The 16072-nt window shown below is 43.0% G+C and overlaps 1 protein-coding gene across 2 annotated transcripts in view; it reads right to left on the reverse strand.

Annotated features, from left to right (window-relative positions):
- Positions 1–16072, reverse strand: part of Gdpd4 (glycerophosphodiester phosphodiesterase domain containing 4) — a 79852-nt gene that overhangs the window by 35220 nt on the left and 28560 nt on the right. Inside the window, exons 3-8 of one of the 2 annotated variants that reach the window (XM_023716682.1) lie at positions 14301–14360; positions 11066–11164; positions 10900–10993; positions 10373–10450; positions 9415–9560; positions 8950–9032 (exon numbers count right to left, since the gene is read on the reverse strand). In XM_023716682.1, the coding sequence (XP_023572450.1) occupies positions 8950–9032; positions 9415–9560; positions 10373–10450; positions 10900–10993; positions 11066–11164; positions 14301–14360 (560 nt within the window). The remainder of the gene's footprint in view (positions 1–8949; positions 9033–9414; positions 9561–10372; positions 10451–10899; positions 10994–11065; positions 11165–14300; positions 14361–16072) is intronic. The other variant, XM_023716681.1, reaches the window with a different exon arrangement.

The raw sequence follows: 16072 nt of genomic DNA on the forward strand, positions 1-16072 counted from the left end.
AAAAAAAAAAAAAAGAAAAGAAAGAAAGAAAAGAAATTTTAAAAAGGCTGCATTAGTGGAGGCAGCAGGCAGCACTCAGACTTCCAGACTTCCAGGGGCCATGGAAAGGCTTCTCCTTTCAGTCCACAAAAGGCCGAAATGGCTTTGGGGTCTGTGGTTTGCAGAAACAAGCCACAGAAAATCCAATTCAGTGTTTTCCAGGGAGCAGGTACATGGCTGGCTGGACTCTTGCACTAACACTTGTACTAGAGGACTGGAGATAAAGTCTGTGCATGGACTCTTCCCAGGCTCTCTCACAGGCGTTCTCTCTGATGATTACAACTTACTTATGCTAAGCATTTGTGCCTGGGGAATGAACACACCACCAGTTTTTTTTTCAATGTTTCTCAGAAGTGTGTTCAAATGTGTGTTTCATGGAATCACTGACATCAGCTGCTTTGCATGTTCGGTGTACTACTCGGCTTGCCACCCCGGAACACAGTACCCAGTACCCACAACTTACAGGGGAAGCAGTTCAATTCAGCTCACAGCTTTGGAGGATGCAGTGCATGTTTGGCAGGCTTTAAAGGACAAGAGGGTGGCCAGACAGAGCTACTAGGTTCTTCTCTTTTGCTAGCCTGTATCTGTTACATGTGATAAGATTAACACAGAGCTAAACACACAAATAAGTACATGAAGAACTAGTAGCACCATGAATGAGACCCAATTTGTTTCCTGTTTTCTGTGCAGGATCAGAAGATGTGGGGGGAGGCAATTTGGAAAAACTGTCATGGCTTCTATCTAGATATCCCCCAAAGCCTCATACAGCCATAGGTGCGACCTTCTGGGGGTGGCCGGATCTGAAGTGTGTATGCTACGATTAATGGTGTGAGTGCCGCTCGCCCTAAGAGAGGGTAGCCTGGATAAGATACAAGGACCAGAAAGAGAGCTGCTGCTGGTCACGTGCTGCTTGTTGTCTTCTGCCTGCCTGCTCTACAGTGACCCTGTCTTGCCACCCTGCCTTGGAGCCAGCCTAAAGCTTCTAGAAACTGTGAGATGAGTAAATCTTCCTTCCTTTAACTTTGGGGGTTAAATATTTTATCTCAGCAGCAAGAAAAGTAGCTAAGTCAGAATTTAGTACTGAGAGTGGGATCACTGCCGTGACTCTACCTGGCCATGTCGTATGGGAGTCTTTAAAACTAGCTTGTGGGAAGAGTTTGGAAAGGATCAGAGATGCCAGCTGAATAAGAGGTCCTGGATGCATTAAACCATACTTGACAGGAGATTCTGGTGACAGCTCAGAGGACCAGACACTCAATAGAAACACTACTGATGAAATTCAGGCTTGGGAGGTTTCTGCTGGGAGGAAACACTGATTAGCTGTTGGACTCCAGATGATGTGTGTTATGTCTTAGCAGAAAGTCTGTCTTCAGTTTGCTTGGTCCAGAGACTTTGCCTGAGACTGAGGTTAAGAGTGGCAGACTAAGGTGGCAGAAGAAGTTTCAAGACAATCTAATGTTGAAGCTATGACATGGCTACTATTGGGGGTTTTAGCCAGATTTATGTTAAGAATCGAGAGAAAGAAACCCAGAATAATGTTTTGAGTTTGGCCAGAAATGGAGGTTCAGTAAAATTGAGGAGAGCTCATTCACTAAGAAGGTGACAATAGAAAAGACGGCCCAAGGACATCTCAAGAACAAACAGGGCTCCAGCCGTAGCAGCCTTAGAGTTGCAAAGGTGAAGGCTTTCTCTCTGAAAAGAGAGACCCAGAGCACCGTGTCCAGAACAGTGGCAGCCTGGAGAATTTGGTCCTTAGGATCGGTTCAGAGTGTTCAGCAATGTGGCTCTCAAGCCCTCGAGCCAAGATGAAAGAAGCCCAGCTGCCACTCCAGCTCGCAGCAGGCCTTGGTACCATCCGCAGAATGCTGATGTCAGAGGCACGCGGAAGGCAAGTTCCGGTTCCCAGCCAGATATCAGAAGAAGACCGGACAGGCCAGGAGCCACCTTCCCCGCCTTCCTGGCTTTTTTTTTTTTTTTTTTTTTAAACTTTTGATTTAAAGTCTATTTTATCTGTTCTAAGTATAGTCATTCGTTGAATTCTATTTGCATGAAGACCTGAGTCAGGCCCTTCACTTTTAGTCTATACACATCCTGAGAGAAGTGAGTTTCCTATAAGCAACATATGGTGGAAGCGTATTTTAGAATCCATTCAGTCACATACATTGCATTTTTTAATCGAAAAACTCAGTCCATTTACAGTGAAGGTAATTATAGATAAATAAGGTTTATTGAAGTTATTTTGTAAATCATTTTCTTTTATTGTAGTTCCTTCTTTTCTCCATCTTTTAATCTTTCTTTGATAAGTGTTTTTAATGTATACTCTATTACAGTGTTTTGTTTGTTTTTTTAGGGAAGGGTCTTCAGGGTGTTCAGGATCTCATTACTAGATCGGACTCGTGGTGATTCTTCTGTTTACAGCCTCCCAAGAGCTGGGATTACAGGAGCACACCACCACGCCCTGTCTCAATCACCATCTCAGCACGCCCCGGGGACAGGGACGGCATGGCAGGCCTGGGGATCGAACCCCTGGCCCCTGTACCTGCTTGCAGGCACTTTAATCTGCTGAGCTATTTGGCCAGGCCTATTACAGTGTTTTTATGCCTCTTTGCTTATCATTGATAGCTTGTGTATTTGCACTTTTGCTTTTTGTTCACCATGAAGCTTATGAAGATATATTGATTATACTGAGCTATTTTAAAATGATAGTAATATCATGTTGTCACAAAGAAAAGTAAAAAAGAGAAAATACACTAATAAACTCAGCATTTGCATTCCATTCCTTCCCACCTTTTGAAAATTGATGTCTATTTTATGACTTTCTATATTTCTTATGATGTCACATACTAATGTAAGTTATTGCTTTTGTTTAGTCTTTATTCTAAACATAGGAACATATTCTTGACACTCCATGTTTACAGCACTAGAGAGTTGTGAATTTGAGTATTACTCTTACCTGTGAGTTGTATACCTTCTGATGCTTTCTTCTTATTCATTAACTTCTCTTTCAGTTTGAAGAACTCTCTTTGGCACTTTTTTAAAGGACAGGGCTCCTCCGGCACATGTCAGCTTTTGTTTGGGGACATCTTTATCATTTCTAAAGCATAGCTTTACTGGGTAGCTTGGCAGGGTTATTGTTTGCATGAATTTAGTACTTTGCACGTGTTGTGCCACTCTGCTGCCCTACAGGTTTCTGCTGAGAAGTCAGCTGCCAGAGAAACTGGGGGAAATTGTCTTTCTTTTACTTTGCTACCTTGAAAGTTTTCCCTTTATCTTTAACCTTTGAGAGCACAATCATAATACACAGTGGAGTATATCCTGTTGAGCTGAATCTGTCCAGAGACCTTCGACTTTCATGGGCCTGAGTATTTGGTTTTTTTCTCTAAGCTTAGGAAGTTTCCTGTTAATTGTCTCTTTGGCATTTTTAAATACCTCCCAAATCCTAATAACCCAGATATGTGCTCCTTTAATGCTGTCCCAATATTCCTGTGAGCTTTTTTCGTTTCTCTTATTTGTTCTTAAACTGTATTTTCAAACAGGCTGCATTTCAGCTCTCTAATCCTTTCTTCTGTTTGATCTATGCAGCTATCATGTTTGTAATTTTACTTGGTATATTGTTCAACTCATTTTTTTCAAAAATGTCTTTCTTTCATCTCTCTGTTAAGTTTATGAGGATTGAATCATTTCTCCATGTTCCTTTGAAGCTCACCGCATCCCTTAAACCAGGTGTTTTAAATTCCCTGCCACAGGTGTCCCTTGTACTGGTTACTACACGTTCAGTTTCTGTGTCTTGTTTTGACTGTCGAGTGAGTTCACGCTTCCCTGAAACTTCTTGCTATCGGTGTGTAATACATTAGGGTTTTTTTTTTGTCTCGATGCTTGTAATCTGGTTTTGTGCCTGTCTTTCCAGAAATTCTAAGCAAGTTGTTTATTTTACCCAAGCCTATAGTCACTCCTGGTATTTCAGTACTGAGTGACTTGTCACAAGTCTGCTGTTGGTGTGTTGCCCTGGTTTCAGCACCAGAGGGCAGTCTGTGCCCAGGTTTGCCCAGTTCTGTTGGTGTTTTGTTGGATGAGCTGTGAGAGTATCAAGAAAGAGTTGTCCTCCCTACAAGCTTCTCCCTGGTGTGTGTGGGGGATGGTAGGCCCCAATGCCTCACCCACAGTCGCCATCCTGTGGTCAGTCACTGCTGAATTCTGCCCAGTTCTGGGCCAAATCACCATGGGAAGCCTTTGGCTTCTATTCCATGCTAGTGGCCACCAACACCACAGTGCTATTGGGTTCTGAACCTACACTACAGTGGCGTGCTACTGCTGAATTGGACTTAGGACCCGGGACATCAGAGATGAGTGATGCTGGCTTGCGTAGGAAACAGATGGGACTGTGTGTTTCTGCCCACTGCCTGGGCTGTCTCAGGGCCTCCATCTGCAGGCAGGCCTGAGGATGGCGGCTCTTGGGATCTGCACAGTGTTTGGTTTCAGCAGCCGAGCACTGAGTTCCAAGGCCAAGTCCTGTGCTCCCTGCCCTTTCATACCCCCCTGAAGATGGGAGTACTGCTCCAGGTCCACTGCCCAAGGTAGTCCTGCCTAACTTACCATTCAGTCTTGGTGACCAACCTCAGGCAATATAGTTATCCCCACAGTAGGCTTTTCACAGGGATCCTCTAAGTCTGCCCTGGATTTCACACAGAGGACCTGGGATTAGTTCTCTCATTCTCCCACAAAGAGACCTGTCCCAAAGGCAAAAATGTTAAGCTAGGTTGCACCTGATTCTTCTGCAAGGTGCTACATAGTCCAGGAGTGCTTCCAGTCCCCTGCTGCAGCTAGTGATGATGCAGGCCAAAATACATGTCCCACCCAACAGGATACAGGTCTCTGCTGGGTGCCAGTGCAAATCTAGAGCTTCCATCTGCAAGAACTGGCTTGGGAATAAGTGTGCTGCCCAGTGTTGGGGGATAGGCGAATGAGAGAGTCCATTAGCTACCAAAGTTCACCACCTGAGTCTCAAGCTTTAGGGACTTTCATAGCACCCAAGGCTCAGTCCAAGATCAACAATGATGCATCCCAAACTTGGAACTGTCCTTCCAGTTTGCAGGAGTTTTCTTGATGTTGGGACAGATCTTCGGATTCCACCTGTGAATGCCGGGCTAGGTTCGGAAGCCTTTGGTTTCTGCCTGACACTGGCAAACAAGAATAGGCCCAGCACTGAGCTCCAAATCTTAATGCAAACCTTTTCATGCTCTGTTCTCCAGAGAGCAGCCTTGCTTCCTTCTATATTGGCCAAGATTTGAGAGTTGGTTATCCTCACAGCTACACTGATTTAGCAGCTCAGAAGTGGAGAGTGGGAGGGGGGATTATGGAAGTCCTCTCTGACTCAAGTGTTTTTTTTTTTTTTTTTTTGCAGAACTGGGGATTGAACTCAGGCCCTTGCACTTGCCAGGGAAGTGCTTATTCCACTGAACCATCTCCTCGGCCCCCTCAAGTTTCACCCAGTGGACCAGCACTAGATTTCACACCTAGGACCTGGGGTTAATTCTCTCATCCCCCCAACCCCAAGCAGGAGGCTACTCTCTCTATGCTGTTTAGAGTTAGGGGAGGCATGACGTGGGAAACCCTTTCATTCCTGCCTTTTTCAATGTATATTTCTTATTGTTTTACTAAAACCTGGCACTGTGGTCCCTCACCTGGTTTCCTTAGCTCCTGTGAAGATGCCTGATAAGTGAGCGGCTGTTTCTTCGGTGTGGTAGTGGAGGTGCAATCGCGGGGCATCTTACACGGCTATCTTACTCTACATTTTGTCTCGCTGTTTTTCAATTCATCTACTGGACAGATGAGTAGTGTCTTAATTTGCATTCCCTAATGGCTAATGAAACTGAACATCTTTTCACATGTTTATTTGCTATCTGTACATTATTTTAGTGAAATATTTTCACTTTATTTTGTTCATTTTCTAATGGAACGATTTGAATTTTAACATTGAGTTTTGAAAATTCCTTATATGTCCTAGATATAAGTCCTTTGTCAGATACATGATTTATAAACTACTGGCCCTCAGTCTGGTGTTTATTTTTTTCATTTTTCTCTCGAGTCAAGCAAAAGATTTTTCACCAAGTAAAAGATTTTCATTTTGTTGGGGTCCCACTTATCACTTTTCCTTTTGTAGACTGTGTCTTTGGTATAAAATCTAAGGACACTTGCCTAACCCTATGTTACTAAAGATTTTCTGTTTTTGTTTTTGTTTTTTTTTTTAAGTTTTATGACTTTACATGTAGAACCATGTAGTTTAATGAACCATAAAGTTTAGGGTGTATCACTTTTCCCCCTCTGGATGTCTCTAGACACTGACTTTATTACCTATTAAGTAGCAATTCCCTTTTTGTCCCTCTCTAATCTCTTTCTCTAATAATTTGCCTATTCTGGATAAATAGAATCAGATATTTATTTTTGTCTGTTTTGTGTCATTCAGTAATATTTCCAAGGTTCTTTCCTGTTGTAGAAGATTTCATTCACATTTATGATGAACTATTGTGCCATTGTGTGTGTGTGTGTGTGTGTGTGTGTGTGTGTGTGTGTGTGCCACATTTTGTTTTCCCTTTTATGATGGACACTCAGGCTGTTTCTATCCTTTGGCCATGTGGATTTTGCTGCAGTACACACTGGCATAGAGGGGTCTGTTTCAGGCTTGATTTCAGTTCTCCTGAGTGGGGGATCAAGGAGCAGACCTGCTAGCTTGAATGGTCAAATGTGCATTCAGCTTTTGGAGGGGACACCAAAGTTTTCACAGTGGCTGCAAAATTTTACATCACTACCAACAGTGTATAGCATAAGGTTCCCAACTTTTCCGCATCTGTACCTACACTTGTCATTTTCCATTTTTAAATTATGGCAGGGTTTTGAGTTGCATTTTTTTTTTTTGGTAGTTAATGATGTGGACTATCTTTTCATGACTGATTATTTGCATGTCATTTTCTGAGAATTATCTATCCAAGTTTTTTGATAATTTTTAAATTGGGTTGTCCTTCTGTTACTGAGTTAAAGAAGTTCTTTACATATTCTAGATATTGTTGAAGCCATTTTATGACAGCCGGTTTAAAATTCTTTTCACATAATTCCAACATCTATTGGTGCTGAGATCCACTGGTTACCTTTTCTCTTCAAGTTCGGTATGTATGATACACAATCTTCTACTCTTGTATTCATCTTTCCCCTCTTTTAGCAGCTAACCACATTTTACTACTTAGCAGTTCCTGAGATTGCATTATTCATGGAAAATTACTTTTTTTTTTTTTTCTTTCTAGTCAGGCTGCCGCAAGGGCAGGTCTGGTGCGTCTTGTGGAGCTGGGGATCAAACCACAGTCCCCTGTACCTGACTGAGTTTGCCCAAGCAGGCACTTTAAACAACTGAGCTAACCCACAAGCCCCCACTGGCCCATTACTTAGGCACAGTGTGCTCTGATTGAACCCTAATGGATACCAAATTTTGAGGCAGTAGTAAAGCTTTTGGCTATAACCATGAATGTGGGGGAAGTAGGTAGAGGAGAAGATTGCTGGAAACGAAGGCGTCAACAAGCAGAGAAATGAAGGAGCTGGAAGGATCGTCTACATCACAGTTGTAGTCACAAAAGTAAGAGAATAGAGAAGGACAACTGTCCAGGGCCTTATTGGCTCAGTACCTTCACCACACGCAACCACCATGAGTGATCCTAGGACTTGTCGGATAACCAGCTTCAATCTCAGTTCAAAATATTCTGTGTGGAAAGGTTGTCTCTGTTAAGTAGTGTAAAGAATCCAGGGTCTGGGTCAGAAAATCAAGTGCTAGTCCTGACGTTACCATGCCCATTCGAGCCTTACGACCTGAGCGATGCAAGCTCTTTCTCTGGACCTACGTGCAACACTATAGTTTTTTTCTCTGTGAAATAGAACTCTTTTTTTTTTTGCTGTTTGTCTCACACAATGACTGCAGAAGAGCAATGTACACACATCACACACACACACACACACACACACACGCATGCACAATCATACCAGAAATGAAGCTTTCTATTTCCTCAGCTGCAAAGGCACATACGAGCATTTCTTTTGTCCCTGTGCACGCTCTGATCCAAGTCCCTCTTTGTTGTCCTTTGGCCCTCTGCTGCAGTATGCTGATAATTCTGTCTGAAATACATCTTAAACCCGTGACGTGCCTTGCCTGGCTGCCCGTTGCACATTTAGCCGTCTCCATGATCCTGCCTCTGTTAGAACGGCATGCCTCTTCCACACATGGCCATCTCACTGATCTGTAAACTTGCACTTCTGATTAAAATAACTGAATAAACTTATGCTTCTGCTTGGTATGCTTTCCTTGCCCAAGCTCTGCTTGGTAGCATAATATTTTTCCTTCTAGGATCAACTCAAACACATGCTGGAGCATAGATTTTTCAATTCAAAATTCAACATTCACAGAAGAGGATTGGCCTTTCCTCCACCATGGTTCCTCTGCACTTTAGTTCTTCTTATTCCTGGATGTTGTCTCTACACATACCACGTCTCCTCCACTAGCTGGGAGCATCTCTTTGGGCATGGCCACATCTTACCCAGCTGCATCTTCTAAGCACTCAGCAGGAAGTGTAGTAGATATCTAGAGAATACCTGGTAAATACATTGCTAAGGCAGTAAAAAAGGTGAAGTGGTAAGTATGATTTGCAGTGGGGACAAGCTTGAATTGTGTGTGGTCTTCTGTGTGCGAACCCACGGCTGATGACGCAGAGGGAAGCGGTACTGCTGCTAAGGCAGAGGCAGCAGAGCTGTGTGCGCGGCGCACAGGAGGTGCTTCCTCGGGCCCATCCTCTCTGCAGCTCGGCCCATGCGGTTCTCTGCTGTGGCACTGGACACAAGTCTGCCTTCCCTCCACCCCAAGTCCTTCTTTCCTACCTCAGGTGTACGTCTGTCTCCAACCCATGGGCACCTTCTTCAACAGCTTTCTCAAAGGCCATCATGGTATTCTCTGGTCCCGCCTGTGGAAACAAAGCAGATCAGACGCCTCCGCCTCCGCCTCTCCTCCCGAATCCCATCTATAATAAGGGTGGACCTAGGGAAAGACTGTGTGAAGCAGGGCTTGGTTCCTTTATCTCTGCTATCAGAGAGGCTACTTGTATTCTCCTCTGTCTGATCTGACACGGGCACGGTAGGGAAAAATGCCTGAGAGTAAGGACACACGGGCTTAAGTTCCACCATGCTGTCATCTCCTTTGTCTTGTCACACCGGGACATGCCCGTTCTCTTTTCTGGGGCTCCTGTGTTTCTGAGGCTTCCCTCTCTCGCCACATGCTTGCCCCATGCATACCTGTGCTCACTCATCAAGGACATCCTCAGGTTCACTTTGCTTGCTCAGACTTACCATGGGTGAACCTCTGTGTGCGAAGAAGACTGGCTTAGGCCCCAACTCTGTTTTCTCCTGGATGCAGGGAGAGTAGATTCCCAGGGGCATTGCATAGAGACACACGAGAATAAAAACAAAGGGCAATCCAACAGTGAGTTGTATAGCTGAAATTGTTGGAAGGAGAAGAAAGTGGAAGAAAAGGAAAAGAGGGGTGGAAAGTTACACCACACAACTAACGACTTAAACAGCCCGTCCTGGGGCTCCTCTGACTATGGTTGGCTGACTCCCTTTCTATTTCTAGCACATCCCTTCTTAATTTCAGGGTCTTGGATATAAATGTACAGGACTGGCTAAATGCCCTGTCTATTAAGTGACATTACTAGCACTGAAAAATAATGGAGAACAGAACAGGGAATGGACAGGGAAGGAAGAGCAGAAACATTAGGGGCTGCTTCCCAGGAGGAGCACAGCTAGTGCTAAGGAAACTTCCTGGCGCAAGAGCCCATAAAGATTGGGTTAAAATGTCTCTAACATACACTCAGGTCAGAACAGAGGAAAGGGCACTAGATGACAGAAATTGGGTTGATAATCAATAAAGCCAGGCTTTCTCGTTTCCTCACTGTGTGACTAAGGACATGACCCTGAACTACTCTGGCCTTCATGCTCTTCTAGAATATAGGGTTCTCTGTCTGCAAACATCAGCCTTACAGAGTTGTTAAAACAGCACCAATTCATAATAGTTGCTCAGTACATTAGTCATTTGCCTCCCTTTCCTCTCCCTTCCTGTCTCTTTCCGTCCCTCACCTTGAGCATGTGTGGACACGCACTCACATGCAGAGCCTGTCCCTAATCCCTGCTACTACAAGCCATTGCCCGCACTTACTGTTTTAGAATTCGGAGGATTTTACCCATTTGAACATTTTTAAGTTACCACCTGTGCTTCCGTGATTCTCAAATCTAGGTCCCCAGCTCTAACCTCTTAGTCTTGTGAATATATTACATTTCTTGAGTCTTTCTTCCTTGTAATATGATGCCCTGGATCTTCTGACTCTAACTAAAATTGAGAAAGTGAAAAAGAAGAGTTTATTATTGTCCCCTTTCAGTTCTTCCCCAGAAATGTCTCCTAAAATGTGCCCTCCACATAGAAGCACATATGTACAAAAATACATGAGCAACAACCACAAGGAGGAGGAGGAGGAGGAGGAGGAAGAGGAGGAGAAATAAGATCTTGTTTAAAAAATAAAAAGGATAGGCATGCTCCTGCACACCTGTAGTCCCAGTGCTCTGAGGTGGAGGTAGGTTCAGGGCCAGCAGCCCAGCTTACGAAGTGAGGTCAAGGCCAGGTTGAACAGCATAGGGAGACTTTGTCTCAAAAATAAATAAGTAAATAAATAAATAAGACATGAGGTTGGCTAGCTACCAAATGTCTGTTTTTCTGAGCAGAATATACAAGCTAAAATCAGAGATGAGGGGTCAGGCAAGCCTCTACTCAGTATGACATACCTTCTCTTTCCAAATACGCCACACAGAAGGTCACAGGCCAGGAAAGGATGACCATCAGAATTATGCAGCTCAGATGTATATATGGAGCAAAGATCTGGGACAAAGTCAAGAGTCAGGCTAGATACATCAGGACAGATAATGCCAAGAGCTACAGGGTAATGCTTACCTTCAGCGACAGCCCAACTACCAGCCATCTTTCATTCCAGAATTTGAATAAAATCACCAGTAATGAAACACACAGCAGGATCGCTACCATAACCAGGATCTGGGGAAACAAAAAAAGGTCTGGTTTCTAGGCACTAGGTCTGAATTAAAACTCCTCAGGAATTATACATATATCATTGCAATATCAGGGACCTTGTCCCTTTATCTTTTTCATCTAACCATCTCGCAAATGCCCAGGCACTGGTTTTCTTTGCTTCTCAGTCTTGGCTATATAACTCAACTGGGCAAATTACACAGCACACATTTTGCTCTGTCATTTCCAGCCTCAGGCAGGCCCTCACCATGGCTCAGTTATTTCTCACTCAGTTTCAACAATAGCTATTACAAATCTTCACCTCTTCTTTAAACCTCAATATAAGTAAATAATCTTTTATAATTGTGGTTTATTTTTATTTTTATTTTTATTTTTTTTTGAGACAGGGTCTCACTGAGTTTCCTGGGATGGCCTCAAACTTGACATTCCCCCAGTTCACCGTCCCAAGTGCTGAGATTATAGATGTGTACATGCCATTTTGATATATGTTTTTGCCGACAGACTAAAAGCTTCATGAAATCAAGGATAATAGCTGAATTACTTATGAATATATATTCAGCATCTTGTGGAATGTCTGAAATATTTAAAACATCTGCTATCCAGATACTATATACTTCAGAGAAAAAGCAATAAGATCACAAAAACATTACTTTTTTTCAACTTTTCTTTTTTTTTAAAACATTTATTTATTTTTTGTGTGTTTGTGTGTGTGTGTGTGTGTGTGTGGCCAGCTCAGCCCACCTGGGGGCGGGGCTGGCTGGCATGTGGTGTTGGGGGATTGAACCGCGGTCCCTGTGCTTTGCCAAGCTTGTTCCAAGTAGGTGCTTTAGACCACTGAGCCATCTCACCAGTCCATCAACTTCTTTTCATATACTGTTCTTTGGAAAGTCTCAAAGGATACTGAAAAATACACTAGTGACAAGTGTCAGCATTCTTGAAAAGAGTGTTGTTGCTCTCCGTGGTGGATGGCCAATGGTGGTCAACTTGTTACACCCAGAGGAACTGAACCAGTGTGGTACTGGGTTGGGAGGTGCACCTGAGGGTTGCTGCTGGCAGCATAAGAGGCAGAACTGGCGGGGAAGAGTAGCTGTTAAAAAAAGCTTTCAGGGAGCTGCTAGTTCTCTTTGGGGAGCTTGTCATGCTGATTTCCTGATTAACTTGGCTGTTCTCATTGTCGAAGGAGCTTGGGACCTCACTGTTGCTGAGATTGGCTACAGTTCACTTTGGGGGAGCTCTGGTCCTTACTTTGAGCATTGTTTCCTGGCTCTAGTGCAGATCCCTCAGCCTGCTAGCACAGATCCTTCATTCCTCTGGCATAGACTTTCTAGCTTCTACTTTTGGGCCTTTCCAGCTCAGAGCCATGAAACAGACTTGTGTGGGACATTGTCGTGGGCCCGCGGCCTCCAGCTGGACTTGATGGAGGGGAGGCCTGCATTGTGATGGGCTCTAGGTCTTCAGCTGAACTCATTCAGGATATTGCTATGGGATCCGGGTTCTCAGCTGATTTTTTGTCTTTAGCATGTGGACAGATTTCCTGTACTCTCTTTGTACATGATTCTTTGGGTGACTATTATAAAATAGCCCTGTAAATTGAGTGTCCTGTATTATTTCCCATGTAAACCTGACTACATGACTGTCCTTTATGTTCGAGTAAAGAAGAGATGCTGCTATTGAATTGGGCTTCCTGGTTTCAAAGGAGAAGATGAGTGTCTACTGTGACTCCAGCCCATTAGCAGCACTCAACTGTCTCAGACAATGTATGCAGAGTTTCCGTAACAGCCACATATGGGAATGATAATTAGAATGGTTCAGCTCACAGGAATTCTCAGTAACAATTAACCGATCATGGTGCCCTCCACAACAAAATTAATGGAGCTATCAATAAGGCCTAGTTGCTTACTGTTCAATCTATATTCTTCCCCTAGAAGCTCTCATGGCTTCAATTTTCATCTATTCTAAATAACTCTTAAATTTATATTTTTAACTTGTACTTGTCATTTGTATAACAAGAAATTTATTCGAAGAATTTGACATGTTTCCAGATTTGGAAAATATAGGTATGGTATCATTCATAACCAGGCCTGAAAAAGGCTATAGAAAAGCAAGAAGCATCCAGTGATAGTGGTGTGCACCTGTAATCCTAGCACTCTACGAAGCTGAGGTAGGAGGACTGAAAGTTTGAGCCTACCCTAGCAAGACCCTGTCTCAAAAAATACATTTAAATAGTCTGTGGATAAAGCTCAGAATGACAACACTGCTCAGTCGTTAGAACTCCACCCTCACTACACACACAAAGCAAGAGGCTATTCCTAGAGTTGTTCCAACCCACGGTAGAACAAAATAAGAAAGGTTGTGTTGAAATAGTCTATAGGCCCACAGATGAGAGAGAAAAACTGCTTGATCTGTGGGCACCAGACAGAGATCCTAAGAGCGAAATCATGCTGGTATGATTTTAAAGAAATTCAAACCATGAAAGCATCAAAAAAGACCTCAAAGTAGAAACCTCAGGGAGTTAGAAGAACATAAGCATTGATCCTATGAAGAAAGGGGCAGTGAAGTATCTCAGCAGAAAGTCTCTGAAAACACATAGAATAGAAAAGCACGATGGGAGAGAAAGAGTTAACTATGTACCCACCCAACACATCCCTTGAGCTTCTCTGTGTAACTGTTCTTTTCTCCCATTTCCTCTAGTCCTGACCCCACTTGGAGGTGGGGACAGGTGAAAGGGTGCCGTGCCCTTTCATGACCCAAAACATTTTGAGATAAATAAAGTTGGAGTTGGTTTACTACAACGAACTAAAAACAATTTTTTAATGGCTGAAATAAGAATTTCTTGTGACTGAAAGGAAATATAAAGATAAGAAATTTGTCAAAGATTTAAATGAATGGGAAGAATGGGGCTACAGCCTGGGCTTAATATGAAGTAATGAGAAGGGATAAAAAATGAGTTCTCCTTGGGTTCAGCACTTCAGGAAATAGTTACAACTGCTAGAAATTCAACCACTTCACTTTAAGTTGTGTAAGCAGATCTCTTCCTGCTAGGGGAACAATAAAGAAAGGGGGATGGTATGGGTAACACAGAGTGCCTTGGTACACATTCAGTCCTGCTCTAAGGCCCTCCATGGTGAGTCATGTGTCTCACCTTATGAATCGTGTGCAGATATAGCTCAATCCTTTCCCGAAGCAACAAAATGCCAAGTATCTATAAAAGCAAAAAAGAAAGAGGTGATTATTTTGAAATTACCAAGTTGCCATTCAAAGCACTATTTTATAGCTTACAATGTCTTTCACAGCCAGGTCCCATATTTACTCTGTCCTACATCTATACTTTTGGCTTATGGAAGCAAGCCAGTCTAAATAACACCTCCTAATTGTAAAATTTATCAGCATCACAAGAATGCATTACTACCTCCTCTGGAGCTTTATAATTACCACACTGATGTACTGCCTAGGTTCCTGGTCACGTCTTTTCACTATGATTGACATAATTCTTGATGTTGTGTGTGGTGGATTTGCTTTCATGAGAAGAAAGGTCAGGTCCAAGCATAACTTGAAAGCACTTTTTCTGAGAAATAATGTTGATGATATCTCTGTCATTTACACTGGTATGCACTCGAGAGATCTGGGATTTGGGCTAGGCACAGTGGTGCACACCTGCAATCCCAATGCTTTGGGGGTGATGCAGGAAGGTTACCATGAGTTTGAGGCCAGCCTGGGCTATGTGGTGAGTTCAAGGCCAGCCTAAACTACACAGTGTGATTCTTCTCAACAAAAACAGAGGGAAAATAAATAAATAAATCTAAGATTTCAATCTGTCTAGCCAGTTATTAAATAAATATGAAGATGTAAACTGAAATCTAGAGTCTTCTGATGCTGGGATAGTTATGGAAGGCTGAGTGCATCAGGGGCTCACCTTTTTAGCAAAATAATTTCATGCACATGTTTTCATTTGTTCCTTACTCCACTCTATTCAGTACCACTTTTTTGAACACTGATCATTTTCATTTGAGATAGAGAAAAAGCCTGTTAAAATACAACTATTTTATCACCTCACTCTCACCTTAGAGATTAATGATACTATTTTGTTTTCATTGTGTATAAAAGTGGTACAATTAAGCCTGCAGTTCGGCCTACGGCACAAACTGCTGCATTTTCCTGATTGAAAAGAGACATTCTAGCTGGTTGCCCTGCCTCTAGACATTCTCCAGAGCACAACTTCTACAATGACTTTCTTGAATAGCAGCCTGATTTATGCCAAGTGTCTCAGCCTGACTTTCTGTGCCTCCCAAAAGTTGTTATAAGAAACATTTCCCCATCATTCTTCACTCTGCCCTGCATACTACATGCACTGACCTGGCCCTCTTAGCAAGACATCACATATGTTTCTGTCTCGCCACTACTTTCTTATAATGTACACTAGAGGCACAGAAGTGTTCTTCCCCATGCATATGACCAAATTCCTCATCCTTTCAAAATCCTAGTCTCCTAAGAATTCTTATTTAATCCTCTTTCTTCTCAGAACTCCTGCAGAATCGCATTTAGACCAAGTGGCAGTTGCAATACTCCCTCTGCTAGTTATTTTTGCCTATGACTTAGCTGTTCTAAACACTCGGTAAATGAATAGTTGTAATTTTAGATCTTGTATGTATGTCTATAGAGTGTCCTATATGAAAACAGAAAGTACCTATGTTTTACTGCTTTCCATACACTTAGTACTTGTGCTTATTGATAGGTTCCAGCCCAAGTACAGACTGCTAAATTATCATATTCCCTGATCCAACATGGCTCAATTCCCCAAATAACAGCTTATCTTCCCCATGACCACCTCCTCCTTCCCCACTCCAGCTGTTCCTGCTCATACAAGACAGCCTCTAGTCAGCTCCTTGTGCATCACTGACCCTGCCCCTCAAGCTC

The sequence above is a fragment of the Octodon degus genome, unplaced genomic scaffold (assembly GCF_000260255.1).
Source record: "Octodon degus isolate 3935 unplaced genomic scaffold, OctDeg1.0 scaffold00049, whole genome shotgun sequence".
NCBI lineage: Eukaryota > Metazoa > Chordata > Mammalia > Rodentia > Octodontidae > Octodon > Octodon degus.